A 16122-nucleotide genomic window follows, 5' to 3' on the forward strand; every position below is an offset into this window, starting at 1 on the left:
AGATCCTCAGCCCTCTTACATCCAACAATTTTTATAGCACAAAAACTTAAGAGATCATGTATTTTAGGTTAATAACTACTTAAATACATTTTTATTTTTCAAAAAAATTAATAACCAGCAAAATCCTCTGCACTACTTCCAGGCTGATTAGGACATGGATAGAAACATACTGGTGTATCTGATGGCTGATTTATGACCTGCTTGTCTTGATAGCTTTTCAGAAAGGCAACATCAGTGTTATACTGCAGATTAGAAAACTACTCCAAGGAGCCTGACAGGCAAGGTGCAACTCCTATAGAGATATAATGTATTTAGCCAGTCTTTTCCACGTTATGCTCCAGATGATTCTTAACAAGGAAACTTAGCATACAGAAGGGTGCTTCGTGTTATATACAAAGCATCAGGATATACAGAATCTATATATAATCAGGTTATGTCACTGACAACATCTCAAATCATATACTACCTTCAATGACACTTGCAAAATTGACCCACTATACATGCATTAGCATGTTCAGAACTGGAAAGTTAATACACGCTTGTAAGACAACCAAAAGCACAAGAAGCCAGTCTATTAATATAATTCCTGAATTAGTCATGAATAATGCATGACTAAGTCTCCCAATCTCAGCTACACCCGAAATCAATCCCATGCACATAACTAGACATGAAAAACATGACCACACAGGGAAATCTACACAAAACCTGACATACAAAATAGGTCTTGAACCTGAAGCGGAGAAAGGATTAGAACACTGTAGAACAAAATCAAGAAGCCTACGCTTTATTAGGCTTTGCTCTCTCACCCTCTTTCAGCGCAGCACCAAGTGTAGCTAAGGCACAGCATGCTCTAACTGCATATATTGTGTATTTCAAAGTGGTTCCAACTAAAACTCAGATACTCCCATATACAGCTGGGCAAGGTAAAACACGTGGTTCAATCCATTGCCTGCAGAGGCTAGAAGTGTCCCACTACCACCTTTAGAAAACCCTATGAATAAAAAAAAACAAAAAAATTTCTAGTTGGTACATGTGGACTTGAATGTGTAGCTTCCAGCTCTTCTGTCTTTAAACCTGCATTAAAGAGAACTAAATACTTGAACGCAACTGCCGCCTCTTAAGCGTGCTATTTCCTGTTAATAATAGAAGAAAAGCACTCAAGGCGTTTTGCAAAAAGGTATGAGCCAAGAACCGTACCTAGCCTGACCTAGTGCAGCAGCCGCACACATTGAAGACTTCATTCCTTTCTACTACTATACCATGTTTACCGCCAGTGCTGGAAAGAAAGCATAGCTGGTTAGCTGAGTAATTTTGTTTAAGACCAGACAAATTATGTACCCTGGAGGCATACGACTGAAGAGAGAAAGAAGAATGCACGGAGCAGAGAATGTGACAGCTGCAGAGAGCACTTTCTGTATAAAAGTAATCTTGCAGAAAATAAATTTAAAATAACTCACTGTGGCAGCATGTATTGGGTTTGTGAGGCAAGGTTTTGGTAGCAGCAGGGCTACAGGGGTGGCTTCTGTAAGCAGCTGCTAGAAGCTTCCCCCATATCTGACACAGCTAATGCCAGCTGGCTCCAAGACAGACCCACTGCTGGCCAAGGCCGAGCCCATCAGCAATGGTGGTAGTGCCTCTGGGATAATGTATTTAAGAAGAGGGAACAAAAAAAACCTGGGTAAATGCAGCCAGAGAAAGGAGTGAGAATATGTGAGACACACAACTCTGCAGACACCAAGGTCAGTGAAGAAGGAGCAGCAGAAGGGGTTCTCCAGGGTCTGGAACAGATTGCCCTGCAGCCCATGGTGAAGACCATGGTGAGGCAGGCTGTCCCCCTGCAGCCCAGGGACGTTAGTCATGCAGCAGTTATCCAACTGCAGCCTGTGGAGGACCCCACGCCAAAGCGGGTGGATGCTCCCGACGGAGTCTGTGACCCCGTGGGAAGCCCACACTGGAGCAGGCTCCTGGCAGGACCTGTGGACCCATGGAGAGAAGAGCCCACACTGGAGCAGGTTTGCTGGCAGGACTTGTGACCCTGCGGGGGACCCACGCTGGAGCAGCCTGTTCCTCAAGGACTGCACCCCATGGAAAGGGCCCATACTGGAACAGTTCATGAAGAATTGTAGCCCATGGGAAGGACCCACATTGGAGAAGTCCACAGAGGACTGTCTCCTGTGGGAGGGACCCCACATTGGAGCAAGGGGAGAGCGTGAGGAGTCCTCCCCTGAGGAGGAAGGAGCAGCAGAGACAACGTGTGATGAACTGGCCACAACCCCCATTCCCTGTCCCCCTGCGCCACTGAGGGGGAAGGAGGTAGAGAAAAATCAGCAGTGAGGTTAAGCCTGAGAAGAAGGGAAGGGTGGGGGAAGGTGTTTTAAGATTGATTTTATTTCTCATTACCCTACTTTGTTTTGATTAGTAATAAATTAAGGTAATTTCCCCAAGTCAAGCCTGTTTTGCCTGCGATGGTAACTGCTGAGTGATCTCTCCCTGTTCTTATCTTGACTCACGAGCCTTTTGTCACATTTTCTCTCCCCCTGTCCAGCTGGGGAAGGGAGTGATAGAGCAGCTTTGGTGGGCACCTGGCATCCAGCCAGAGTCAACCCACCACACAGCATTTGGTAGAAACAAAGAAATCATAAAAGTACAAGTAATTTGCTGACAAAGGAAACTGCCAGGTGATACCGCTTTGAAAGGTAAAAGTACCCAATAAACTAAAAAAATATGGTACCAAGTGTTACATAGTACACTACTGAAAAGGAAGAAAACTTGAAAATGGAGCTTAACACTAGTTAAAGGGATGGGAGTGAGCGTAACTCAACCTTCTTTAATATCCATGAGGAAATGTAAATAAAGGTTCAACGACAGTTTAAAAAAGCAATGGTTGAAGCCTTAAGTCTTCAGATGACCTTAGCTATACATAGGAAAAATGCTATCAAAAACATAAAACACAATTCTAACCAGGCATTAGTCCATCAGTTTGAAAACAGAGGAGTGAGAAGGAAGAACACATAATTATCATTATCTCAGCTTTTAATTCATGAAAGAACATCAGTCTGACAGGGAATTAGTTACAACAAGTAAGAATTGTCTTGTTTTGGCATCCTGTTTCAGTAGGAAAACCCATATTTTAATTTCCATCTAAAAAACTCTATAATCTGGCATTTCCATATTTTTAACTGACCAGTTTAATAAGAAGGGGTTTGTCTTTCATCCCAGAGAAGAATCTGCTTAGGATCATGGAATCATTAAGGTTGAAAAAGACTTCTAAGATCAAGTTCAACTGTCAACCCAACACCACCATGCCTCTTAAACCATGCCCTGAAGTGCAACATCTATACGTTTTTTGAACACCCCCAGGGATGCTGACTCCACCACCTCTCTGGGCAGTCTGTTCCAACGCTTTACCACTCTTTCAGTAAAGAAATTTTTCCTAATATCCAATCTAAACCTCCCCTGATGCAATTTGAGGCCATTTCCTCTCGTTCTATCACTAGGGACCTGGGAGAAGAGACCAACACCCACCTCACTACAACCTCCTTTCAGGTAGTTGTAGAGAGCGAGAAGGTCTCCCCTCAGCCTCCTCTTCTCCAGGCTAAATAACACAGTTCCCTTGACCACTCCTCATAAGACCTGCTCTCCAGACCCTTCACCAGCTTCGTTGCCCTTCTCTGGACACGCTCCAGCACCATCAATGTCCCTCTTGTAGTGAGGGGCCCAAAACTAAACAGAGCATTCGAGCTGCGGCCTCACCAGTGCCGAGTACAGGGGCACGATCACTTCTCTACTCCTGCTGGCCACACTATTCCTGATACAAGCCAGGATGCTGTTGGCCTTCTTGGCCACCTGGGCACACTGCTGGCTCATGTTCAGCCAGATGTCGACCAACAACCCCAGGTCCTTCTCCGCCAGGCAGCTCTCCAGCCACTCTTCCCCAAGCCTGGAGTGTTGCATGGGGTTGTTGTGACCAAAGTGCAGGACCCAGCACTGAGCCTTGTTGAACCCCAGTTGGCCTCGGCCCATCGATCCAGCCTGTCCAGGTCCCTCTGCAGGGCCTTCCTGCCCTCAAGCAGATCGACACTCCTGCCCAACTTGGTGTTGCCTGCAAACATACTGAGGGTGCACTTGATTCCCCCATCCAGGTCATTGGTAAAGATATTAAACAAGACTGGCCCCAAAACTGAGCCCTGGGGAACCCCGCCTGTGACTGGTCGCCAACTGGATTCACCACAACTCTCTGGGCTTGGCCATCCAGCCAGTTTTTTATACAGCTAAGAGTGCGCCCCTCCAAGCCATGAGCCACCAAGTTCCCAGGTGATCAGCAAGTTTTACCCCTATCTGCTGCTGCCACCCAGCCCACACTCATTTCTCTGCTCCAGAACCAGGGGCACACAAACAACAGCCACCTCCTGCTCCCCTCCTGGCTCATCAGGACAAAGGTCCACTGGCAGCAAACACACGCATGCACACCAGGGACCCATTCAGTCGCTGGCCTTAGACATCCAGTCCACCCAGGATGGAGCCCCAGTCTCCTCACTTGCTGGCACCAGAGCCCCCAGGGCCCATGCCCCACTCCAGTTGTCAGCACAGACCCCCATGCACAGGCTCACCATGGATCTCTCCACCCCGTAGCCAGTGGCTGGCAGGGGGTCCCCTCGTTTCGGCCTGTCCCACACACAAATGGGCGACTCAGACCCTCTGGTCCCTCCTTGGCTTCCCACACTGTTTCACCTGCTTGCTGGCTCATCCTCTGGTACCCCCAACTCCCTCTGCAGCGGCTGTACATGGGGGTGGCACAACATACACAGTCCTCCATGGCCCATGCTGGCTGTCACTTGATTTTCCACTCCCTTTGGTCCCTCCAGCTGCTGGCATGCCAGGCACATGGGACCCTGGTCCTCACGCCAGCTGCTGGCACTTAGACCCCCATGCACACAGAACTGATTCCCCTCACCCAGAAAATTAGCTAGAAGAGGATTTTAACAAGACGACAGGACTATGGTGATCACAAACAGGGCATGGCTAGACAAGCCTACTGACCTGTCTACATTTAACTGACCCGTTATCCCCTTAACCCTCTGTCTTCCCCACACTTGTTCCTCTTCAAACACTCTGATCCCTCCCATTCCCCACCTTCAATTCCTCCCCTTAAACATCCCATACAAACCTAAAAAGCTCTTACTTGCATTTCATAAAACCCATACTGCCAGAGGTAGCAATCCCCCTCAGTCTGAATGGTGCTCCCAACAGCCTTGCTGTTGACTCATGGGGCTGACAGCCCTCCTGTGACAGCCCTGGGAGAAGCCAGGGCAAGGGACATTCCTCCCATTAGGTTATTCAGGCTCCTTCATCCACCACTGTGGCTCTGTGCAAAGATGAGCTTTCTACCCTGTGACAAGACACAACAAAACCCACCTATGTGGCTTGTATCGAACAAACAGAAGGTCCCCACTGTTGATAGCATCTGATTTATGTTATAAGAAGATGGGTGAGAACACAGAGCAAGAGAGAACAGGTAGAAGAGACCCCACAATTAGAGAAAGAAGAGTTATGGTTTATTAGGAGCCTCAATGAAGGGCAACAGACGATAATATACCCTGAACTGGGGTGGTGGATGGGTGAAAAAAGTCTCCACAAATTTCCTACACCAAAGAGCTTTGAATCATGAATAAGAAAGCTGGCCAAAACCATTACACAGGGGAGTCAGCTAAAAAACTCCTGGGAGAGTTGAGTTTTAATGATAGAACTGTCAGTGTAAGTCCTCATACAAAAGGATTTTACATCCTTACAACACAAATACAGCACCATAAGCATCCTCTCTGCTCCATCAGTCCTTTCCTAAAACTCATGTACCTGTAATCCAAGCACCAGTGGTGCCTTCTCAGCAGCTAACTCTGGCACTAAAAGTAGTTTATTTCAGCTGGAAATAAAGGTAGTTTCTTCTGCCTCTGTTCACTAATGTAGAAACTTGCTGAGCCAAGTTACTACAGAGCATAATACCAGTTTTCAAAGCTGATTTGCCAGCAGAGATTAGACACAGGAAGATGCTAAAATAAATTCACCTGATAATCAAATGCAGAATTGAGCAGAAGTATAGAAATGGAGTCTAATTCCTTCATCTGTGAGAAAAGGCTTCAATTTTAATTGTTATGATAAAAATCTAAACCTTTTCTATCACTTTCAAGCCATGATAGAGGATTATGGTAACGATTTTTAGAAGAGGCAGAAGTCTCACTTTGCAAAGTAATCTTGTTATCTTGAAAAACCCATACATGTGTAAACGTAGGAGGGCCTAAAAATTACTAGTTCTGAAGCAGTAGCATACTGTCCAAAGACAGGCCTCCCTGCAACCGAGACCAACATGTTGGCAGTAGCAAGCTCCTCAGTGGTACCTTCTTTTATCCATGCATGTTTAGAAGGAGTTGTGTTGTCCTTGACACAGTTCCTTTGCTTGATCTGAAAACCATATAAGTTTTCAGATGAATACAGGAGAAGGGCAAGAGACACCTCTGGGAATGTATCAAACATTTTTATGTTTAAATCTAATACAGATGTAGGCAAATTTATTCCAGCAATTCCTCTCTAGCAAAGAGAAATAAAGCAAAAAAATTCTGCAGGTTACCAAGTTGGACTAGCTGAGCAAGGGCTGTCACAATAGGACAGAAATATGAGATGCATAAGATGATGTGAATGAAAATATCAAAACCACTCTATAAGAAACATGAGAAGTTCACATCTCTGCTGAATTAACAGAATTCATCAAGCCAGTTTGCATGATCTTTGCTATGTAGGTTAGCCCATATTCCAAATATATTCCTCCTGCAAGTAGTATGACATGCAAGTGACAGGTACGCATGACAGCTTTGTTAAGAGGCATCCTTACTACTTTTTTAAAAGGAAAGTTTACAAAAACATGGTCTTACAAATTATTTTATTCTTTAAAATATAAACCTTGGAAGAAGTTTAAATGAGCATTTACTGTTTCACTTGATGACTTATTTTATTTTTACTTTAAATAGTAATTGCTGTCCATTCTTTGTGACAACTCCTAACTCTTATACCTATGAAATGCTGAGTTACCTGGAAAAAAGTATTCTCCCTCTCAAAAAAGAAACAAGCAGTATTTCCTTCTCCCCCTCCTACACCTATTCCACTGAGCTGAATCCCTTATTAATGGGCAGGCGGTACAGGCAGAAATCACATGTGTAATAAGAAGTCCTCGTATTTAGAGGAAATTATAACTTTGTGGATAGCAACAGAATAAACAGTTATTGCCACAGCATGTAATTGTTGGAGGCAGAATTTCCTGGTTATAAGCAATTAAAAAGGACTATTGAAGAATGCCTGCAATCATCAGACTGGTGTTTAACTCTAAGGCCAGAAATAAGAACACGCATAAGTACCCCTATCTGGAGGTGTAAATGACAAAAACAAAACCCTACAACTGATTTTTGCTTTCGTACAAAGAGACTGCATGAGAATAACCAGATCAAACTATATATTATATGGAGACCGCGTTAAGTTACGGATGAAGGTATTCAAATGCAACTGTTTTCATAGTGTTACAGCAAATATTTTGTTTAGCTTAGTCAGTAAATTCACAGCTTCAACCACTCTTGAAAGAACTTGACCTTGAATTTTTTTTTTTTTAAAATCATACTCACTCGGTCTTTCAGGAAGCATATACCTAGTGCAGAGCCAAAATACATTGCCCTATAATTCTAAATATAGCCTCCTACACACACCACACATCACACTCAGGGAAAGCCAACCTCTTCTCTCCCAGATAAAAACAAAACTGGGGTAATACGTAGAGGCTTACCACATTTACTGACGCTGCACAATAAACATTGTCAAATGGAAAGTAATTTCCACCTAGTTTTGGAAAGCAGTACCAAATGCATGCTGCTCAGGTCTACAAGCTAATTAATACTCCATTTTCAAAGGAAAGCCTTTTTCATTTGCTAAAATAATCCCAGATATCAGTGTTACTCTAGGGTGCTCCTTAAACAGGCTATTTTAAAATGATGATTACTTCAACATATCTTCTCATGAATCCTCAGAAAAGTTCACTAGGTACTGCAGTCATTACTTTTTTCCAGAAATGCTTTAAGCAGAATTATACTCTATGAACTGTGACATAAGCAAGACACATGACTTCCTCAGATCATAAAGAAAGTGACAACAGACAGGAACAAAAAAAAACAAAAGCAGTCCCAGTGCAAGTGAATGATGTGACACTCTGAACATCGTAACCTGAAAGTGCAGTCACTTGGGTTATTTAAATTGTACAGAGAGAATATCAAAAACCCCAACCACCAATAACAGGATTATATATAGTAGTTTAGTTTCATCTGCAACTTTTATTTCAATTCATTGTTGAAGCTTTGTAAGCATGTTTTTTGAATACAAGTCTCTGAATTCATCATGGTAATTATTCCAATTTAAGTAGTTCTAATACAGTTCTGCTCCATTTCTATAATTGGAATAATCTCATTATCTCAGCACACCAGGCTATTTACATAATTTGAAACATCTAATTGAAAATTAAGAAGATAGCTTCACTGTTTTCTTAACAGACTGACAGAAGCCAAATGCATGTATTATTTAGTAAATACCAATTTTTACAGAAAATTGTAGTAACCCACTCCAATGCATTTTTCCAACTCTTTAGAAAGGTATCTTTCAGACACAATTTGATAACTGCCCCCGCAGTTGGTTTCTACCCCTCAGTTAAACAGCATTCAGAACTACCACCTACAACTTGGCTGCAAAATCACTGCAAGCCTGTGAAATTCTGAATATATAAAACTGTATAAAGACAACAAATTCTTCTGGCCATCATCCTACAAATTGCTTATTGAAGTGTAAGGTATGCATGTTCAATACAAAGCAACAAGAAGCATTACGTATGTACATACCCAGGGTGCAGAACAATCTATCAACATTAGTTTGTTCTGGGAAAACAAAACAGCATAGCTAAGATAATGGTGTTTTATGACACAACAGACATCACGTGACTATTTTTTCTAAGATGAAAGAAATTAAAACAATCATATTTTTTGTTAGATGCATATTTTGGGACACGTGACAAACCAGAAATCCAAAGAAATCCCTAGGAAATTACACTGAACCATTTGTGCTCCTGAAGGAAAAAGTCTGATTTCAAAATTCTTTTTATGTACACAATACAACTGTGTGATACCAAATGAAATAGGACCAAAAAAGCCCATCAGCTATTTAGTAATTTTTTTTGTTTGCATAACTGAAAAAGAACACACTGTTCTTGTTTCCCAAGTTTCATGTACCAATATTTTGTGAATCCACTGTGTTTATCTACAGAAGAAATACAAGTAATTGTTCTCCTCACATGATTATTGAGCATTAGGGCAAGTTATTTTTTGTTAAATTGGTGTAAACTGCTACTTATACAAAAGAACTCCATACTTTGACTTTTATATTTAGCAGTACAGCGAGCACACAGTGCCACAAGCTGGTTATCTCTGTATCTTTTCCACAATAATACAAGATAAAAAACAAATAGCTGCCCAGTTTATTTGACCCAATGCAAGAAAACTTCTGTCATCCTAACGCTAATTAGGAAACAAGGAGGGCAGGCATCTACCAGTCAAGTCTAATTTCCTGTTTTACATTTAAGTGTCTCATATCCTGCAGACGAAATTTGAGTGTTTTCTTTTCAGTTAACTTCTATAGATGTAGATACTAAATGGCCTAGTATCAACAGGTGAGAAGGCTGAGGTACTCAACTTTTTTGCCTCAGTCTTCACTGGTAACCTCTCTCCTCACCCCTCCCAAGCCGATGGGCCACAGGATGGAGAACAGGGGGATAAAGCCCTTCCCACTGTGAGGGAAGATCACGTTCATGACTGTCTGAGGAACCTGGATGTGCACAAGTCTATGGGACCTGATGAACTGCATCCCAAAGTCCTGAGGGAACTGGCTGATGGAGTTGTTAAGCCACTCTCCGTGATATTTGAAAAGTCATGGCAGTCAGGTGAAGTCCCTGGAGACCAGAAAAAGGGAAACATCGCGCCCATCTTTTAAAAGGGTAGAAAGGAGGACCGAGGGAACTACCGACCTGTCAGCCTCACCTCTGTGCCTTGGAAGATCATGGAACAGATCCTCTTAGAAGCTAAGCTAAAGCACATGGATGACAGGGAGGTGATCAGAGGCAGCCAGCATGGCTTCACCAAGGGTAAGTCCTGCCTGACCAACCTAGCGGCCTTCTGTGACGGAGTGACTACATCAGTGGACAAGGGAAGAGCTATGGATGTCATCTATCTAGACTTCTGTAAGGCCTTTGACATGGTCCCCCCACAGCATCCTTCTCTCTAAACTGGAGAGATGTGGATTTGATGGGTAGACTGTTTGGTGGATAAGGAACTGGCTGGATGGTCACATCCAGAGGGTAGTGGTCAATGGGTCAATATCCAGATGGAGACTGGTAATGAGTGGTGTCCCTCAGGGGTCTGTACTGGGACAGGTACTATTTAATATCTTCATCAATGACATAGACAGTGGGATCAAGTGCACCCTCAGCAAGTTTGCTGCTGACACCAAGCTGAGCAGTCCAGTTGATACACCAGAAGGATGTGGTGTCATCTGCAGAGACCTGGACAAGCTGTAGAGGTGGGCCTGTGAGAACCTCATGAGGTTCAATAAGACCAAGTGCAAGGTCCCGCACCTGGGTCGGGGCAACCCCCAGTATCAACACAGGCTGGGGGATGAAGAGATTGAGAGCAGCCCTGCAGAGAAGGACTGTGGAGTACTAGTGAATGAAAAGCTGGTCATGAGCCAACAATGTGTGCTCACAGCCCAGAAGGCCAGCTGTATCCTGGGCTGCATCAAGCGCAGCGTGGCCAGCAGGTCAAGGGAGGTGATCCTGCCCCTCTACTGCGCTCTGGTGAGACCCCACCTGCAGTGCTGCGTCCAGCTCTGGAGCCCTCAGCACAGGAAGGACATGGACCTGTTGGAGCAGGTCCAGAGGAGGGCCACAAAAATGACCTGAGGGCTGGAGCACCTCTCCTATGAGGACAGGCAGAAAGAGTTGGGGTGGTTCAGCCTCAAGAAGAGAAGGCTGCGGGGAGACCTTATTGCGGCCTTTCCGTACTTAAAGGGGGACTATAGGTAGGATAGGGGTAACCTCTTCAGCAAGGCCTGTTGTGACAGGACATAAAGGAGGGTAGATGTAGACCGGATATAAGGAAGAAAATTTTTTACACTGAGGGTGGTAAAACACTGGAGCAGGTTGCCCAGAGAGGTGGCAGATGCCCCATCCATGGAAACATTCAAGGTCAGGCTGGACGGGGCTCTGAGTAACCTGATCTAGTGAAAGATGTCCCTGCTCACTGCAGGGGGGGTTAGACTAGATGACCTGTAAAGGTCCCTTCCAACCTAACACTTTCAAAGAATCATATGAATCATGGAATGGTTAATTTTATTTTTTAAATGGTTAATTAATTCCTTTAAATGGGTTAGAGAACAATGATGTGCAAATAAGTGAAAAAAAGAGTCACCATCCCACACCATCTTCTTTAAACACTCAACATCTGTGAAAGACAAAACATTACGTAAATGCAAAGTACTAGTACTCACAACTCCATCTTAAATATTAGTACCCCAGTTCTACATCAGCATCTGTGCACATGAACTCTTATTTAAGTTAGCTACTTGCTGCAATTTTGTCTGCACTTACACTGCTTTACTGGTAGCTACCGCCATCTCCCACTAGTTTTCCTCACAATTACTTAGCCTTGTGGAAAAAAACAGCTCATCTTCCAGGCTGTCCTTCATCTTTCCTTTTATTACCTCATATCTAAACTCATACTCATGCCTCTAAATTATATATTACATTCTGCCTCCTCCTCAGTCCTACCCCATAGGATATAAGCCAAGGGAGACCAGTATTTTGGAAAACAAACAGGCTCCAAAGTTTGTTGGCCTTGGTAGTTATGGTCTGCCTACATGCTTCCACTGACAAGGTCAAGGGCACAGGCAGATTAACAGGAAAATACAATAATATTTTTAAAAATCAGAAAGCCACGGAACAAGAAGCACCATCCATTACTTCACGTGTTCACAATCCAAGAAGAATACCTGCATTCAGTAACTCTACACTGCACAAGGCGGTGACTTATCACAAGCAAGACACTGCCACCTGTTCTAAAGTGCGCTTCTGTAGAGTGCCCTTTTTTTCATGCAACCCATTAAATAACGCACACACGCAGAAGCCACAACTAACAGCTGCTTGCTTCTTGTGCTAAGTTCTCCCTGCAACCAAAACAACCTCTCTGTTGGTGGACAGGCCACTTAACTCCAGACCAGCAACTCTCTAGCCAAGATTTAAAGGATTTTTGTTGTTTTTTAAACATAAAGCACTGATTGATATTTACTAATGTAAACACGAGAGCACTCCTGTCAACTGAAAACAGCAACTTGCACAAAACCAAAATTCACAGGATAGCAAATATCAATCTACTGTAATACTGATTTGGCTCACCTTTAAAAGAAGAATTTCTCCTTGTACATGAAAGGTTCTGTTATCATATAGATAAGGTACTGCAATAAACTGCCTTCCACCAAGGGAAAGCTGTACGCAAAACAAATGTAGTTAAACAACGCCGACCGATATCGTTGCTCTGTTACTGACTGAATACATAGTCAAAGTCTGTCCAATCTCTCCAATAACACTTGTATCCTGACATCTGTATCAAAAGTTGTATGCAATGCCCCAAAAGTATAAAATAATCAGCAACAAGTAATTTTTGTTCTTCTACTCTTACTCCTTCAGTAACAGGAAAGCTACTGGTGGATGTGATTATACAGCTGACAGCCCTTACAGTTGTTTATTAGTATCAGCTGATGAAACAGCACATCTCTAGCGTATCAGCCAAACAAACCAATAATTACTACACAGGCAAGTTTTTCACACTTCCAAAAAAACCACAAGCTACTGTGAAAAAGAGAGTACAAACACTGCTACAAAACCATTAACACAATCAGCTTAAGAGAATCAGCAGCAGGTTTCTCAGGTCTTTACAAAACCAGGCCCAACTGAAAATAAACTGTTTTCTTCTTTTCAGTTTTATCTGTCAAGTTCCACATTGCGTTAGCCTGGGCCTCTAGCGAAAAATCTATGTGTATCATTACATTTATCACACAACTAAAGGTCAGGGTTTTTCTTCCTTTGAAATCCCTGAGATGCTACGTTAGCGTAAAATAAGTATGAGTAAAGATAATTAACAAATAGGAAGGAATAACATACTTTAAACAGATAAATCATAGCTGAAAAACATCATTTCAGCTTTAGTTACCAGAGGGTTTCTGACTTGACTGTAAGTGCACAGGTTCGATGAGAGCAAGCGCCATTACAAAGAAGGTAACTTTTGTGTAAACTGCTGTGAAGTACGTGTGCATAGAAAAGCACATTTGTAAAACAAGGAAAGAGGGGGGAAAAAAAGCCAAAATACAATAATTATTTTATTTCTAGAAGTGACTTGCACCGCTGTTACGCCACATGCAAACAGCTGACTCACCAGTTATTTCCGCCGCATCCGAAGCTGGAGTATCTGGCCTGTTGCTGTCGTCCGTAGCTTCGTCCTCCTCGCCGCCAGCAGCGGCACCCGCGGCGGCAGAGCTGCCGGGCCGCGACGGGGCCGCCGAAGGAGACACGGTTTCCTGCGCCCCGTTTCTTCTCTTCCTCTCAAAGCGAAAGCGGTCCAAGTTGTAGAGACTCATGTTCCCCCCTACGGCGCCGGTCTGCGGGAGGGGCGGCGGGCTCGGCCGGCGGTTTCTGTGGGGAGAGGCTGGAAGGGGGAACACGCGGCGCATCAGACACGGCTCAGAACGACGCCGGTGAGGTGACCGGGGGGGGTGGGGGTGGCGGGAAGGAGGGCCCCGCTAACCGGGCGCGTATCCCCGTTCCCAGGGAAACGGGCGGCCGGCGGCGCTGCCGGGCGGCGGGAGGCACCTGCCCGCCCGCCGCTCCGCTCCCGATCCCCTCCCGTTCCCGCGGCACCCTCCGTCCCCGCGACGGCCGGCGCCCCCCGGGACCCTGCACCGACGGGCCCCGCACCCACCTGCCGCGCGCCGCAGCCGGCACCGGGGGGGCCGCGGGCGGGCGAGGGACGGAGGGAGAGGGAGCGGCAGCGACACGGGCCGGGCCGGGCCGTGCCGAGCGGAGCCCCGAGGCACCCGGCGGCCGCCGCGGCGGCGGGGACGGAAGGAGGGGGCGGTGGGGAGCACAACGCTCCCCGATAGCGGCGGCAACAACCCGCTCCCTGCAGAGCTGATGCGCGGTGGCGTCGGCGCTTCGCTATGACGTCACAGTCCCATTCTCCGCCAATCACCTCGCCCGGATGGCGCGCGCGGGCGCGTGCGCCTTGGCGGTTCTTACCTCGCGAGCGGCGCGAGTTGGTTCCCTGCCCGCGCGCGGGGTGACTGCCGGCCCCTGCGGGGGCGGCGGCGGCTTCACGGGGGCCCCGTGTGGGGGGAGCGGGGCTCCCCGTGGGGCGGTGCCTCCTCCGGGGGCTGGGCTCGCCCCGCCGCCTCGCGCGGCGGCGCTGCCGCGGGGGCAAAGCGGGTTTGCAGCTTCCCGCCCCCGGCACGGCGCGAGCGCCGTTGTGACGGCGAGTGGGCGCGTGCTCCTCTGCCACCACCAACCCCCACCCCGCGGCTGGGGCGGGGGGGCTGCGAAAAGACCGTCATAAAAGCTCTAGAGCCCTAAACCACAGGATTTAAGGCAGTGCTCAGCCTGGGTTGCTCAACACGCCTCCAGGACTGCGTCCCTTTGGCAGGACAGATGGGAAAAACCACTCCTTCGGAAGTGTCGGGTCAGGAGCCGCTGCCTCAGTCCGGATTTCACTTCACGCCACGTGGCAGCGGCGCGCGTGCGGCGTGGTCCGTGCGGGCAAAGGCCCGCGGGGTTAGCTGGCCTGGCACTGAGAACGTTGCCAGGCTTGAAATGGCGTCCTTAAGTACCGTAAGCGGCAGAGAGGTACTGAAAGTACATTTGCACATCTGTCCTTCAAATACCAGCCACCTGTGAAACAAAGCGCTTCAAGGCCTGGCAGAAACGAGCAAGTATTATACTGTGGAGCCAGGTGCAACAGCTATTAAAAACGTTTTGGAGAGGTTGTGCTAGCTAACAGAAAAACAGAAGAAAAGCCACTTCCCCATCTGTCGCGCCAGCTCTGCAGCGCCGGGCTCGCAGACAGCTCCTGCACCATTGACATTATTTGCCATTTAAATTGCAGTAGCCCGAACGCCGAAGCGAGGGTCGTGGCTGTACTCTGCTGGGTTATGTGCAGCTGTGAGCGTTACTGCCAGGCGGCTGGGCTGAGGCAGGGCTGGCTGCGTTGTCTGACAAACTTGCTACAGCCTGAATGCTGGAGGTGATCCAGGTATTTCCAGAAATGCCACCCACGCAGACATTACCTCGACCTGGAAATTTCTTTCTATCAAAATCAGTTTCTATCAGCAGTAGTGAGCAAATCTAGGTCTTGCCTACCTCGGACTGAATCGTCATCATCATCATTATAATGAAGTTTGGTTTTCTGAAGGGGACCTCTCATGGAAGTTGTTTGTCCTCCCTTTGTCACTGTGCCTTTTACAACACGTTGTGGTGCTCGACAGTCGCGTGCACCCAGCGTGAGCAGCTGGTTCGAGTCATCTGTGCCTGATTCCAGTTCTCCTGCCTTGTCCATCGGGCAGATGGCAAGGAGGAGTGGTATGGGCTTCAAAAGGCTTTTCCACCTACCACATCTAAGTGCCAAACCTGTCTCTTGTTTAGGTCAGCGTGTGTCCTCTTACTCCAGCCTCAGGGCTGTGGCAGAACAGTTTGTCATTTTGGTCTGCGCTAGAGCAAGAAAATGAAACTCAGCACTGAACAGGCAGATAAGCTCTGGGGAGCAAAAGGATTTGGAGGAACCGCTTTCCAAATCAAGCTTCAGTGAAGATGTCTTGCCTCCAAATCCAATACTAGTTTAATGTTTGGGTACCAGATGAGTTGAAATTGGTTGGAAGCTGTATTGTGTAAATCCCAAATTCAAATCGTAAGCTGCAGCTGAATGTGTAAATTGAACAGAAGGCAGATTTCCCCTG

At 46.1% G+C, this 16122-nt stretch overlaps 1 protein-coding gene across 1 annotated transcript in view; it reads right to left on the reverse strand.

The window, feature by feature from the left end:
* SMARCAD1 (SNF2 related chromatin remodeling ATPase with DExD box 1) overlaps positions 1–14353 on the reverse strand; it is a 47464-nt gene extending 33111 nt beyond the window's left edge. Inside the window, exons 1-2 of the mRNA XM_075090835.1 lie at positions 14100–14353; positions 13557–13826 (exon numbers count right to left, since the gene is read on the reverse strand). Coding sequence (XP_074946936.1) covers positions 13557–13758 — 202 coding nt within the window. The 5' untranslated portion in view covers positions 13759–13826; positions 14100–14353. The remainder of the gene's footprint in view (positions 1–13556; positions 13827–14099) is intronic.
* Between the last annotated feature and the right edge of the window lie 1769 nt (positions 14354–16122).

The sequence above is a fragment of the Phalacrocorax aristotelis genome, chromosome 4 (genome assembly GCF_949628215.1).
Source record: "Phalacrocorax aristotelis chromosome 4, bGulAri2.1, whole genome shotgun sequence".
In the NCBI taxonomy this organism is placed as follows: Eukaryota; Metazoa; Chordata; class Aves; order Suliformes; family Phalacrocoracidae; genus Phalacrocorax; species Phalacrocorax aristotelis.